General features: G+C 40.0%; 1 protein-coding gene across 4 annotated transcripts in view; it reads left to right on the top strand.

Moving 5' to 3' along the window:
• Window positions 1–14,656, top strand: part of FBN1 (fibrillin 1) — a 160,265-nt gene extending 145,609 nt beyond the window's left edge. For 3 of the 4 annotated variants that reach the window (XM_027466792.3, XM_027466790.3, XM_021272413.4), the window contains 13 exons: window positions 35–154; window positions 1,899–2,021; window positions 2,450–2,581; window positions 3,168–3,293; window positions 3,952–4,158; window positions 4,629–4,754; window positions 4,964–5,086; window positions 6,006–6,122; window positions 6,582–6,710; window positions 7,517–7,636; window positions 10,099–10,330; window positions 11,373–11,547; window positions 13,379–14,656. In XM_027466792.3, the coding sequence (XP_027322593.1) occupies window positions 35–154; window positions 1,899–2,021; window positions 2,450–2,581; window positions 3,168–3,293; window positions 3,952–4,158; window positions 4,629–4,754; window positions 4,964–5,086; window positions 6,006–6,122; window positions 6,582–6,710; window positions 7,517–7,636; window positions 10,099–10,330; window positions 11,373–11,547; window positions 13,379–13,768 (2,120 nt within the window). In that variant the 3' untranslated portion in view covers window positions 13,769–14,656. The other variant, XM_072043639.1, reaches the window with a different exon arrangement.
• Window positions 14,657–15,515: the final 859 nt, after the last annotated feature.

Raw genomic sequence — 15,515 nt, 5'->3', positions numbered from 1 at the left:
CTGTGTATTCTTGCCTTGATTTAATTGCTTGCAGATACTGATGAATGTGCTGTTGGAAATCCGTGCGGAAATGGAACTTGCAGGAATGTAGTGGGAGGTTTTGAATGCACCTGTGTTGATGGATTTGAGCCTGGACCAATGATGACGTGTGAAGGTGAGACTCCTACATGTTAAGGACAGTCATTGCAGTTGTGTGTTGAAACAGTTTCCTGATTTCAGAAACAACTGACGAGAGTAAAGCAGCTTAAAAAGTAAAATACAGCCATTTGGAGCAATGCGTCTTTATCTGTAAAGGGAAAGCAAGTTCCTCCTTCCTGTACTCACCTCGAACTGAACCTTTTTCTTATTGGAGATTGGGTGAACAGGCTTTCAGGTGTTATCTACTAAACGACTACCCAGAAGGGAGCATCTGGGAGTATGGTCTCTCCAGAACAGTCCCCAGAAATGCTGTTTACTGTCTCTATGGGTTTTGCTCACCTCCCAGATGGGCCTTGAGTAAAGAGAGACTGTCAGTGACTTCTGAAATGTTAAGCAAAGGTGAAAGTAGAAAATGGACTGCTTGTTTGTTGTTGTTCGTTTGTTTTATTTTGTTGTTGTTGTTTGTATGTTTTTAAGGAAAGAAGGGGAGCAAACAGTGTAAACACATGTCTGTGTAAACACTGTACAATACAGTACCATTTATATGATACTGTAAACAGTACCATATAAAATTACTATGGTTCCCCTACATTGAATATTTTTTGTACTTTGTTCTCTCATTTCAGACATAAAAAAGTGAAAGTGCACAAAGAAGGGAGGAATAAGGAAGATCAGGGTTATAGAAGGAGCACACAGAAAATTAGTTAGACTAGAATATTTCAGTGTGGTAAATATGATTAAATGATTTATATTTATAAAGCCACAACTGGTGAAGGTACCAGAACTAGAAGGAACATGTTAGACAAACCAAAGAAAACATTTTTATATGCATAGTACTTATTTAAGTAGTGGAACTCTGCTGCAGAGCATTAGTGAAGCCTCAAGTATAAATTGATCCTGAAAGAGTTTGCACAAATTTGTGTGGTAATCCATCAATGGAAATTAAACTTGATAGTATGGATGTGGATTTTGGCTGTGGAAGTGCTTAAACTGAGAGGCTGTATCAGGGGAAAGATCTCTGCATACATGGTATGAGTTTTATTTTCAATACTCTTCCCCCTCCCATTATAGTCAGAGAGAAGAATGTCCTAGGACATTCTGACACTGTCAGCTGACCTGACACAGCTGTTCTTAAATTATCTGCCACAATCTAGTTGTTTGCAAGCTCATACAAAAGAATGCTTCTATCTTTATGTCAGCTCATGTTAGTTTTATATACAGTTAGAGCTTCATTCACTTCCCTGTGGAATTTGGTTCAAAGCTCAAATTGCAGAGGAGGACTTAGCAAGTGCATAAACATTGTTATGTAGCAGTAATTAGTAGCCCAGAGCATATGTAAATGCACTTCAAAATCATGTTTCTAGTGAGAATATTGTTTTATGGAATTCAGTGTATGAAGAATTTGAAATAGTGAATCTAGAATTTAAAAATAACCAGTCATAAAAATTGAGCCTAGAAGCGGAAAAGATGCAATTTTAAGTTAGATGGTATTTTGGCAGCATAGATCTGGAAATTATTTCTATAGGCTGCTTGCTATTGAAGATATTGAAACTTCAGGTATCTTTTAAACATCCTAGCATGTCTGGTGCCTGCTTCTCTACAGAAATGAGTAGAAATGTGGGTCCTCAACAATTAAAATTTAGCCCTTGCTAAACAGAGTTCTGTGGTATTGCCAATAAATAAAACCTACGTGTTCAAGTCTGCTGCTTATTGCAAAAGCACGTTTTCACTTCATGTGGCCTTTGCTGCTCTGAATCTAGATGTCAACGAGTGCATTCAGAACCCTCTGCTCTGTGCTTTCCGCTGTGTGAACACCTACGGATCCTATGAGTGCAAGTGCCCTGCAGGGTACGTTCTGCGAGAAGACCGGAGAATGTGCAGAGGTAAAACTCCTACCAGATTCTCACAGTTACAAGATAATGATTTTAAGTTCCTGCAGGGGTAGGGCCCTGACTCACTGCAGTAGTGGTACAGAGTTTTAATCCCAGGAACTAAGTCAGAAGGAATTTGGGATGAAGTTCTATGGCTTGCAGTTTGCATTAAATGGTTGATTGTATCAGCCCTATCCTGCCTGAAATCTTACACATCTACATAAAGTGAGGTCACTTCAGATGATATGGATTTGTCTTGCCCCAATAAAAAGGGCATGTGGGAGAACTGAATTTGGTCTGTACTACATCTTGTATATAGTTTCGCATAATAAAAGTGTGTGTAGAATTTGATTAGAATTAAAATTCCAAAGTCAGTATTAACTATTGTGAATTTTCAGGAGCATCTCTTTATACTATAATGTCTAAACCTTGTGTTTTAGATCAGGATGAGTGTGAAGAAGGCATTCACGACTGTGACTCAAAACAGATGGAGTGCAAAAACCTAATAGGTACCTATATGTGTATCTGTGGACCAGGTTATCAGCGCAGACCAGATGGGGAAGGCTGTGTAGGTAAGTGTGAAGCATTGAAGCTCTTGATACAGACAGTTCCTCAGCAGAGCAGATGATTTTGGATTTAACAAAGTATTAAAGAACCCAAGAGAAGAATTATGTAACTACTTGCGTAGTGGATCCACCAGTGCCATATATGTCCCTTTACTGTTCAGGTGTTCACACATCTGGGCAGTAAGAAGGAAATTTGGATATGGCCATTTATATATTGCTTTTAGTGAAGAAAGCAGAGAATTAGACCCGCTGCTGTGAGCTTGTTTATCTCTGTTAATAAGAATGAATGTAGATCCTGAATTAGTTTAAAACTTTGGATAGCATTAAGAAGTACAGCTGTAACTGGGAACAGTTTTGAAAACCAATGAGAAGTATGTTGCAGAGAAAATTTAGTAACAAAACATATAATGTTGTGAGCTGGTCAGCTCTTTTTCCTCTGAAAATTAAATAAAGAGAATTTTTATTTAAAAAAATATATTTATGCAAGTTTAACAATGCAGAATGCCCAGCTTAAAAACTCCATGTAAACTTCTATAACCTGCTTCAATCCAGTAATAGACATGATTTTTCTCATATCATTTTGAAAACACAGATGAGAATGAATGTCAGACCAAACCTGGGATCTGTGAGAATGGCCGGTGTGTAAACACAGTGGGAGGTTACAGATGTGAATGCAATGAGGGATTCACTGTCAGTGACAGCCAGAAAGAATGCCTCGGTAAGTCTAACAGTAACACCCTAATGAACAATCACTTCGATAGCAGAAATTCTGTTTTCTGACACTTTATCTGTGGTTGTCAGGTGGGTTTTTTTTGTCACTCAGAGGCGACCATTGGTTGAGGCTGTTTCACAGCTTAATGAGTTACTACCTTTTGTGGAAGTACTCAGGAGCTTATACTTAGAAATGTAACAGTTAATAAACCTGTGTTTCAATTTACATTCCTTCTAGAAGGGGCCTTTTTAAGTAGGTGTCCTCTTGCAACTTCTTTGTTCACTTGCTAACTGCTTTGATTAGTCAGGTTGGGTTGGCTTGCTGTGCAAGCTGACTGTTCGGTGGTGTCAGTCAGCTTGGAATTGCTCTTTTCTTTGGTTCTGATTTTCAGCCAGCCCTTCTTGTCTGGGATCAAACTGAAGCGTATCTTTTTATGAGCATAATGTAACTCGTCTTCTACCTTTTGCTAAATTTCCTGTCTTCTTTGTTTCCCTTAGACATCGTGCTCTCTTTCTTACTGCTGGTAGTTTTTCACTCTCAGTTCCACAGTCCCAGGGTGAAGTATGCCCTTTCTTTTATATTTCTAACTAAATTCCTAATATCTCATGACCCTATGGAGGTCATCACCATTAGGATTCTCTGTGATGCATAATTTGTCTTCCAGACAACAGGGAAGGCTACTGCTTCACTGAAGTCTTACAAAGTATGTGTCAAATCGGATCAAGCAACAGGAACTCTGTCACCAAGTCTGAATGCTGCTGTGATGGTGGCCGAGGCTGGGGGCCAAACTGCGAGGTCTGCCCCTTCCCAGGCACTGTGGCCTTTAAGAAGCTTTGTCCTCATGGTCGAGGATATATGTCTAATGGAGCAGGTACCAATTTACCTATTAAACACCGTCTTATGCAATTTATTGAGTGGTACATTAGAAAATCTTACTTTTTGCATAGTTAAACATCGATTGACACACACTCAAATGGGAATTTGCATGCTCACATTTGTTTGTGCTGTAGGTACAGATTAAGAACTACTTGTGTACATGTAAGTAAAGTGATGTTTGATTTACGGAGGCTAATGTAGATCAATTCCTGTTGTTTGATCACACTTAAAACTTGTTCATTGTACTTGAAAGTTAGATTAATGATCCATTCCATATTTTTCTACTTAATATTTCTCCTTAATCTGGGTAATATTTCATTATTTTATGTTTTTTTTTTTTTTTTTTTTTTTTTAATGTAGGGACTTTTTTATGTCAGATTGCAAGAATCTACTAGAACTTTACAAACTTTACAAAATCAGCTCTTCATGGTGTTCTCTTGTGAACTAACCTTCATTTAACTGCAGATATTGATGAGTGCAAGGTTATTCATGATGTCTGCCGTAATGGGGAATGCATTAATGAAAGGGGATCTTACCGTTGTCATTGCAACCTGGGCTACACTACAGACATAACTGGCACTCTTTGCATAGGTGGGTTTTTCACTATGCGGTATGTATATAAAATTTATTATGCTGTATACATATAAAGTTTATATACCAGGCATGGCTTGTGGAAGGAAATACAAAAACTTTGAAAAAATGAGGAAATTAAAATGTCTTTCCTTATGAGGTTTGGAGCATTTCAAAAAGCATCATGAATGTTGTTTGTCACAGTGGAGATATGTTTTTGCTTATTTTAGACCTGAATGAATGTAACGAGTCCCCCAAACCTTGCAATTTCATCTGCAAAAACACAGAGGGGAGCTTCCAGTGTTCATGTCCGAAAGGGTACATCCTTCAAGAAGATGGGAGAAGCTGCAAAGGTATATAAAAAACAAAAAAACACAAAACCTGCAGAAATTCATACCAATCCAAAAACATTTAAATGGTGTAAATAGCTTGTGCAGAATGGAGCTGGTGTTTCAGGTACTTTTTGTTAACTTGGATGAACATTGGAACCACAAGCAGTTTGCAGGTTGGTAGTAGTCAGTCTTTAAAGACTTCTGAACCAATGATATAAATGATTGGTCTTATGTTGGTAAGCATATTGATTTAAGCCATGTTTTTCAATGGTAAATGTATCTTTATGACTGCTAATTATAATAATTCTAATGATCTGCAGTTCAAAGATGGATGTGGTTTGCAGTGCATTGTCCAGCATCAACAGAGTTTTAACCAACCACCTCTGCAGCAGGCTGAATAGGGGACAATGTTGCAGGAGAGATTTTGTAATGCTCATTATATTTTAATTTATTTCTGTATCTTGTTACCAAAGCTCTGACTGAAACCACACAAGTTTGAGCAGCAATTCTAAACTTGGCGTGGGAAATGACAGTATACTTTGTCATTAGTATTTAAATATTTCTTTTGGAGTTATAGCAGGCTTCAGTGCAATACTTTTGTGCAATCATTTTGCAATCTGCCACTGCTTTTGATCAAGACTGTGACTTTGCATTTGTTGACTGTATCTAGAGCAGGCATTTATCATATAATAGCACCTTTCAGGCAGATGAAAGTGGTGTCTATAGCCCTGCATTATCGCAAACATTAGCATAGCTCTGAAATCCCATCATAACATGTGGGGTTCCACATGAGAGGTAGTGGAAGCCAGCTTGAAAAGTGAGGTGTGGATTCAAAAGCCTTTATTTGATACTTTATTTATTTGCAATCTCTTCTAAGTCCAACTGAACTGTCACATCCTTGTCAGGGAACGTAAATGAAAGATATTTGCTTGTTTTTTAGATCTTGATGAATGTGCTACAAAGCAGCACAACTGCCAGTTCCTTTGTGTCAATACTATTGGAGGTTTTACTTGTAAATGTCCTCCTGGATTCACTCAGCATCATACAGCCTGCATTGGTAAGTGATGTGAGAATGTAGACACAGATTTGGGATTTCTTCCTGTTTCTTATTCCGGAAGCAAAGTAGCAAGAAGATGAAATAAGCTTCCTGGGAAACCAAATGGAAACAGGCCAGATTCTGATCCCAGGCCCACAGAACAGAGGTGGAGGTCCTCCCTACCGTCCTTTGTTTTCTTAAACCATGTCTTTGAATTTTACACTTGTGGGAGAACTAGACAGTAAGACCACTGATTTGTAATTTTTGCCTTACCCTTTCTTACCCAAGGAGCAATAAAAATAAAAAATCAGTTCTTTTCCTGTAGTTAATTGCAGGCCCACATTAGACATCACGTTGAGGCTCCTTTAAAAAATAAGCATGAAACATTTATGTTTCTATAGTCCTCCTTTAAATAGTTACACCTTAGGTCTGTGGAAATGCCTCATGTCAAAGTAACATTTAAGCTTTGTTTTCCTTCAGATAATAATGAATGTGCTACTGAAATCAACCTGTGTGGGGCGAAGGGTATTTGCCAGAATACACCAGGAAGTTTTGTTTGTGAATGTCAACGTGGCTTCTCACTAGATCAAACCGGGCTTAGCTGTGAAGGTAGGTACAACACATTTAACTTGATCTCGTCTTATTTTCCTTCATCTTCTTTTATCCTACTGTTATCCAAGGAGGGACATACAGAGTAAGCACCAAAACCTACAGGGTAAGCATGTGCAGACTGAAGAGAGGGTGAGGTATACAAGTTTATAACAATTTCCCCTAATGGGCCTGAACAAATAGATATATTGCAGGATGCTAGAGAGCTGATGTCTTCTGAGGAGACTTCAATTTAGTCTGGAATGTTTTAGTTTAAGAACCATAAGTTCAGTGAACTTCTGTTGAATCCTGCCTAGATTTCTGAGGGGCTCAACAAGGACAGGAAGTCTTGCATCTCCAAGGTGACCTGCTGAGAAGAGTTCAAGGGCTGGTGGCTATATTTCTCTGGGTCCCTAGAGCCTTTTACAGGAACAGGGTTTTGTTTGCTTTGAAAAAAGATACCCTGGGATTCCTGGGTTTGCTTAGGGAAAAGCAAGGAATTCTTTGCTGTGGAGATTAGGATCCTTAGGAAGGCCTTGTTGGTCTCACATACAAATGGCTTTCTTCTCTCTGCTCAACAGCAGAATGCAGTAGCTATGAAAATTGTGGCTGTATTTAATCTTTGTGTGGTTTTCTGTCCTAATTTACTTGATGTGGAGCCACAAACCCAAACCTGAAAGGCCTGAAGTGGGTTCCTGTGCTGGTCAGGGTTTTGGAAGATCCTTGAATATACCTATACATATACGCAATTATTTGTAACATACTTTTCAAATATAGAACAATTTGAGCTTTTCTCCCATAATTCAGAATGTATCTCACCTTTTTAGATGTTGATGAATGTGATGGAAACCACCGGTGTCAGCATGGCTGCCAAAATATAATTGGAGGATACAGGTGTAGCTGTCCGCAAGGATATCTCCAGCATTACCAATGGAACCAATGTGTTGGCAAGTCACTTCTTAAAATTCATACATAGAAATGCATGTTACCTTTGTTAGCAGCATGTGAAGGGCAGTAGGACATTGAATGGGCCTCATACAAGCTCATCTTATGTAGGTAGCTGGAGATGTGTTTGACCTCTTTGAGAACAAAGAGCTCTGTAACTCTTTGTTTGGCTTTCTTTGCTTTCAGAAACATAAAAATGCCGTAGCTTATTAGCACTGTGGTGCTCTAGGGAGGTCTCTGCTTCTCATTATGCTTACCAAAATTCCTGACATTTTATGGAGCCCTTGCTGTGATGTTTGCTTGCTTGTGCTCCAGCACTTAATGCCTATTACATACAAGAGAACAAGCGGGGAGCACAAACATAGGGTGGCCTTGAGTAATAATTAAATTAGCAGAGCTTAGGGTCAAATTAGAATCTAATAATTGTCATGAGAAAAAAAATCAAATAAGCCTGTAATAAAGAACCTGCATTTTTAGTACTACTAATTCTGACCGTTGGAGGACATTGTGGAATGTGAAAAAGTGCAGCTTTTTAGTTTTGCAAGTCATCTTTGCTGTTTCGACGTCTTCCTGGGTGACAGCATTTAACTACGTGTATTTCCAGCCTAGTTTCCAGACCAGGCCCACGCTTTTATTCTGTTTTTTGAGACTATTGACTACTGTTTAGATTTCATACAAGGATTATCATTTTCAAAATGAAAAGACAGAAGGGCTTCAACCTTTGTGCAACAAATACTAATCACCAGACTTCACTAGGGAAAGTTAGGTTGGGTGCCACAAATGGGGACAGACTTGGCTGGTACTTCCACCTTCTTGGACACAGGGTAGTCCAGGCAGAAACCCAGCACTGTAGGGCAAGAAGTTTGGTTTCCTTGTGTGCTCATGGCACCTCTCCTTCCTGCTGGAGCTGAGCATGACAGAGCTGCATGTGTTGGAGCACAGAGCACCAGAGAGGAAGGCTGGCACCTGACGGCACAGCTAGCATAGAGTCCAAGGCTCCCGTACATTTTTTTTTTTCCTTTTTACATGTTTTTTTTCTTCCACCGGTCACCCAAAATACTGGAACTAGAGTTGGTAGCATCCACACTCCAGCTGTTGTAGAGCAAGGCAGAGTATGTCTTTTGGTGCAGCAACACTCTGTGGCACAAACAAGTTCTTATGGTGTGCTTCATTGCCATGGATTCAGCTGTGTTAGGTGTGACATTGAGACATCACTCTAACTTAATGCCAAAGCTCCTCTGGGTTTTGGTGACACAGAATGCAGCCCCAGGTTGCAATATATTGAGTTTTCCACATGTTCAAATCATAACATCTGTAATTATACATGCTTAAAATACTTATCAAGATCTCCTGCGCATATCACAGGGGAAGAATTCACGTAATAGGTTTTTCTGTGACACTTCTTTCCTGTTACTTGGCAATCCCACTTCTGCAAACAGTTTGTGTCTTTTTAAATTTATTTAATAAAGTATTCAGGGACTTCTGATGTTGCTGCAACACATACTTAGATAATCACTGAAGAATGCTTTGGTTCCTCCCATGCCTCGTGCTGTGTGTGACTGCATTCTCTGCTCAGGCAGTTCTGTAGTGCACCATGCCATAAATCACACTGCAAAAAGTAAAGGCACTGCTTTTAAACAAAGAAAGAACAGCCACATTGTTTGGGAAGAGACAATGATGCTCTGAATCAGTACTTCCGTCTCATGTGGATGCTCAGGTCAGAGATGCTGCTCTGGGCTTGATGTTTTTATCTATGCAGTGTCCAGATGACATTTCTTATGCATGTGCACACGCACACAAGCATGTGCAGTTGCTTTATCACAGAAAATGGAGAACAATAGCATTCAGAACATTTCAAAGCGATTTTGCCACATCAGAGAAAACATTCAGACCAACTGCATTTAACAAATCATCCATTTACAGTAAGCAAGCCTGAGCCGACCTCAAACTCCTACAGTGCCACACTTGGGAAGTTTGGAAAAGTGTTGTCTCACTGTGGCAGTCCTTTGTATCTTCAGCCGCTTTTATTTTTACTTTACTACTAGTTCCTGCACTTCACCTGTACTTAACTGCGTGTAGGGAGGGATTTTCAGTGCCTGGAAAAGGTGTCAGAGCCCAATTCCCTACTCTTCCCTTTAATGCTGAATAGAATTATCAGCATGTGATTACTAGACCAGATTGTCACCTGTACAAAGTTTTATCCTTCTCAATTGTTTCTGGAACAAAAAAGTTCCCTCCTCTGCTTCTCCACTCAGCCCCAGCTGACGTGGCATGAAGCATCCAGAGCAGCCCAGCTGTTGGGTTGTGTGGCTGTAGTCAGGGTGAGGCCGAGCCCTGTCCTCCCTTCCTTTCTGGACATCTCACGGGGCAGCAGGTTTAGCAAGTCGAGCACGGCCTTTCTGAAGGGGTAGCTTGGGCTGGGCCTGAGAAACAGTTAACATAGTATGTTCTGCTTCCTTTCCAGATGAAAATGAATGTCTCAGTGCACACATTTGTGGAGGAGCATCTTGCCACAATACTTTGGGAAGCTATAAATGTATGTGCCCTACCGGATTTCAGTATGAACAGTTTAGTGGAGGTTGCCAAGATATCAATGAATGCGGTTCTGCACAAGCCCCATGCAGTTATGGTTGTTCAAATACTGAAGGTGGCTATGTCTGTGGATGTCCACCTGGTTACTTCAGAATAGGACAAGGGTAAGGGATTCTCATTTTAACCTAACAGACATAAAGGAGACATAACTCGCTCCCTTCTCTGTGGTGTGGCGCAGCAGAACCAGCGGGTTGTCACCACTGAAAGGTTGACAGGGTCGTGGAGGTGTTCAGGAGACGGATCCACCTGCCTGTTTTAGAGATGGGGGAGGGGAGAGCTAACAGAGAGAAGGGAGCTGTATGGGTTTAGTGTTTAAGGAAATTTCTCACAATTACAAAGTCCAATAATCTCTTTTAAACTACTGTTTTCACCTCTCTCCTACGTAGCCCAGCAGCCAGACAAGCTACCTGAGCTTGCCTCTTGGAAGCTCACACCTCTCACCATGATTGTGGTGTACACTTGTCTCTTTAAAAACAAACAAGCCCACCCCATCCCCCTCCAAATCCAAAGACAAATGATATTATACAGGAGGTTTCACCCACTGATTGGAACAACAATTTTGTATGCTCTTATATTCCTGCATGTTCCATATTCTTATCTGTGTTCCATATGAATTATTTTTTAAATAAATGTTTCCCTTATCAAGGAAATCAATTTTCACTTGCCCCAGTGGGAGTGTTAGGGCTGTGCATCATGTAGGACCAAGCACTCAAATGGAAAGCAGAAAGACTGTGGCTTAAATTTTAGAGGTGACTCAAAGTTTGGGATACTCAGTTGGCCTACATTATGGAAGACCCCAATTCTCAGATTTTTCAGCACTTTCTGAAAATTGGTCTGTTTTAATGTGTTTCAGGTTGGATGACAGAAATAACTAAGAACTTCTCAGAGCCTAAACCTGAGTTCTTAAAACTGTTTAATATTGGCAGGTCTCTCTTAGGCAAAGCCTCTTGGAGACAGAGTCTTGAAATCAAAGAGGCAGTTGCACTGTGATTCAGTGAGATTTTTGCCTGTTGAATTCAGCAGAAATTTTTTCTGGGAAATGAGTGCAACATAATTGCTTATTATTTGCATTCGCAGTCCCCAAATTTAGCTTTTGATAAGATATGTCTCTCACTATAATTAATTTTGGATTTCTTCCTTCCTCAGACACTGTGTTTCTGGAGTGGGGCTAGGCAAAGGTCAAGGACAAGAACTTTCACTCAGTGGAGAAGTAGATGACAACTCTCTCTCTCCAGAAGCTTGCTATGAATGTAAAATCAATGGCTATCCCAAGAGAGGAAGGAAGCGCAGAAGCACTAATGAAACTGCAAATGAAGCAGAGGTAATTGACCCTTTTCAGGGGGAAGGGGTTTGGTGTTATCTTGTGAAAAGCAATCTTAGAAGGACTTGGGCCAAGAAACAATCCCACAAGAAAAAATTATACGCCAAAGTAGACCAAAGAGCTGGTTTTGGACTACAGGTGTCTGGGGGGGGAGGCTGTTCTGAAATTGTTCACTGTCACTAGACTAAGGTCATCTTCTGCAACCCTCACCTTTACCTGTCACATCAAACGGTAAAACAACCCACCCAGCTATTTATAGAGGTTAATGCACTCCCCAGCAAAGCAGGCTCTTGATGTTAGAGGATGGCAGATAGGTAAAAAAAATAAATAAATAAATAAAAATGTGTGTGACCTTGTGGCCAGGAAGGCAGCACTGTTGTTCAGGGTGAGGACCCCACCTAGCAGGACCTGTCACCACAGGCCTTCCTGGGGCTTGTCCACACCCTTGCAGTCACTCAGGCTGGGCTGCCAGCCCACGAATGAAGCTGTCAGCGGGGTCACTTGTGGTGCTCGCTGCTGGTCCCAGTGGAAAGACAGGAGGCTGAGCTTCAACTGCCATCACTAGGAAGTCCCTGGGGACAGTGGCAGTTTCCATTTGCCTGTGAGTGGGTAACTGTGTGTCAGTAAAGTGCTTAAAATCTATTGTGCTCACCCCGCTCTACTCTTTCCTATCTGTTTTCATTGTTTTTTTAGCAACCAAAAGTTAGTGAGTGGTTTCAATGCCCACATTTATATCTGGGTGAAGACTGGTCTGCTGTGTGACAAGTGACATGTGTTGTCTTTATATGAAGAACAGGCACCCGTTTTCATTCATCCTGTATGGAGATATTTTTCTTTAGTTCTTAGAAAACATTTCTCAAAACGGGATTAAAGTAACTCCCCCAGCTGGGGTTTGTTCTGAATTGATCACAGCAGTGAAACAATATGGCAGTTGTAATGCTGTTTGTTCTTCAGCTGTGCTTGCGGCACAGGTGTCCAAAGTCTGCCTGCTCCCAGCACCACCCCTCCCACTGTGAGTGCAGAAGTTGTGGCAGAGGCATGGTCCTACAATGTGTCATGTTACTGTAATCTCTCTTGAGCAAAACTCCCTGCATTACCTAAGGAGTGCCACGTTGGCTTATTTTAACTTCTTGTAATATAAGGTCAGAAATTTCTGCTTGAGTCATACAGTGCAGTGTCCCACTCAGGTCACTAGACTTAAACCTTGTTCACACTAATTATACTTAGACTTTACAAACAGTAAACAGCTTGCAGAAGTGTTCACAGTCATTGGATGTCCCAGTTCTTCATCCTTTCTATGGTGACAATGACATTAAAGGTGATGGGACCTGCCCTGATCTGGCCAGAGAAGCAGCAGGTCATGGCAGGTCTTAACTGTGTAGGAAAAAGTATGTGTCTGTGTGTGCAAATGCGTGCATTCTATTCAAAATATAACCAAGAGACTCTGCACACTCCTGTAAAATGTTGTCACACCATCACTACCCTGAGTTGTTGCGTGTACTCTGCTCGCGTGTGTATGCCGAAGAGCATATTTTCCACATGTGAATACAGAGGATTTGGGAGCCAGCGAGCCATTTCCATTAAGTGCTCAGTGAGTGGCTCTCTGCTAACATGGGAAGGCAGGAGAGTGCTTTTGCCCTGAAGAGTGGATACGTGACTGTACTTTATTCTGACCACTCCTAAGACACCAAGAGTGGTTTAGACAGATGATCTTACAGAATGTCCTTTTAAAAGTTATTTCATTAGTAACAGATGCACTGGGCAAGAACTACGCACACAGGCACCTGTGAAACATTGACAAAGCCGACTAACATTGTTTGTTCTTGTGCAGGATCAGCAAGAGTCGGAGCCCCCGATCAGCCTTGCCAGCTGGGATATTGAGAAAGCAGCAGTCTTTTCTATCAACATCTCTGATCTCAGTAACAAAGATCGCATCCTGAAACTGCTTCCTGCCCTCACAACACTGACAAACCATAACCGATACTTAATTGACTCCGGAAATGAAGATGGTTTCTTTAGAATCAATAAGAAGGACGGGATAAGTTACCTTCATTTCACAAAGAAGAAGCCAGTGCCTGGAAACTATTCATTACAAATCACTAGTATTCCACTCTATAAAAAGAAGGAACTTAACCAGCTTGAAGAGAAACATGACAAAGACTACCTCAGTGGTGAGCTGGGAGATAATCTGAAAATGAAAATTCAGATATCACTTCATTAATTCATCAACCAAAGACCAAATAATTAAACCAAAGATAGATAGGTAGGAATGAATATTCCTCCCAATCAGATTCTCCATATCATAGGTACAATCTTACATGAGTACATTTGTATGAATGAGCACTATTATATTATTACATAAACAAGGTACAGGATGAATACCCTAGCTCAAAACAACCACTTTCTCAGGCTTTTAACTGTAGCTGAGCTACCTTGATATGTTGAATCTTGAAAACTGGGACTTTAACCATTGGAAGTTGGCCACTGATGCTGAGACACATCATCATTTCAGCAGAGGTACAAGAATGTGCTTTCAACTGATGGACAGCTCTATTTTTGTAATTCTTAAACTTTGCTTCTCCAACTACAACTTACTAGGTCAGCCATTTATGATATCCATTTGGTGCTAGTAAATTTTCAACCTAGATTTATAAATGCACTGTAATATTTACACAACTTAGAAGCCAAAATTGCCATTATTCAGTCTAAATACTTCAATCAACCAAAGTTAGCTCAGTAGTTTATTTCAGTTATGCCTATAATACATTACATGTAAATTAAGTGTGTGTATACTGTAATCATGTTATTTTTATCAATGAAGCATTTGTAAACTAGATTAATAATACCCTTAATGTGAGGGTTTGTAATGGTGCTTATAAGACCAACTACTTGTTAACTGTATACACAAACCTGATGATAAAGTTTCTGTGACTTGCCAAAATGCACTGAGGTCAGTAGGGACCATTAAACATTCTCAAAAGTCAGATGACAATCAGTGCCATCCTACACCATGACATTATGTAATGTGTTAAGAGTACCCATAGTCATTCATATCAACAAGGGTTCAATGTCATAAATGTCACAATAAAACAGTTTTTTTTTTAGTTTATTCTGTGGCCTTGTGTTCTTGCTAAAAGTATGATAAACTGAGTTTTTATGTTTCAGACATTTTTGGTAGGGTTGGTTGTGTATCTGTGCACAGGTGATTTCTTCTTGAAGGCATGCTGCTATCATTTGTTCATTCTTCATGCAAAGGAAGAACTGAAGAAATACAGAAACCTTCACAAATCTAAGCAGCAGTGGAACTCTGTAAAATAATTGTGTGGCTCCAAAAAGTGCGTTAGAACACTTCCAATGACTTGATGTGAATAATCCTGTCAATCAGTAACTTGATTGCCAAAACGTGCAGAAGTGGATGTTAAATCATTATACAAAAAAAAAAAAAAAAATCAAAGTTGTTTGCTAAAACTGTTTTGACTTGTTTAAAATATTCCATTCTTTTACCCCCACTTCAACAGCTGTTGTCAAATGATCCAAGACTGATTGCAAAAGGGATAATCCAATACCAAAAGCAACCACTAGTTGTAGGTGGGCTTTAATAACAAAGGAAATTTTCAGTGATGTCCATGTTCTTGTATATGCAAGTGCTGTGGTGCATCTTTTAACAGCAGCAGGATGTTCTACTGAGGTTTGATGCTACAAAATCTAGGGGGGGGAAATGAAGAAAGTGACTGGATAGCATTGTAGTTGACAGAGGGAACATACATTAAGCTATAACAACTTTGAAAGGGACATGTACTGTAACAATTTACCCTGAGTTGTATTATTTTCTGTAATTAGATTTCAGCTGCCTTGGATTTCTTCTATAACAAATACAACTATATGGAAAGGAGCTTGGTGCACAGGGTTAATTTGATATTTGTAATGGACTATTTCTGGATTTTATTTGTTAGTGTGCCAAAATCTTG

The sequence above is a fragment of the Anas platyrhynchos genome, chromosome 11 (assembly GCF_047663525.1).
Source record: "Anas platyrhynchos isolate ZD024472 breed Pekin duck chromosome 11, IASCAAS_PekinDuck_T2T, whole genome shotgun sequence".
NCBI lineage: Eukaryota > Metazoa > Chordata > Aves > Anseriformes > Anatidae > Anas > Anas platyrhynchos.
The sequence above is the reverse complement of the archived record's forward strand: the minus strand, read 5'-3'. Positions and strand labels throughout refer to the sequence as shown.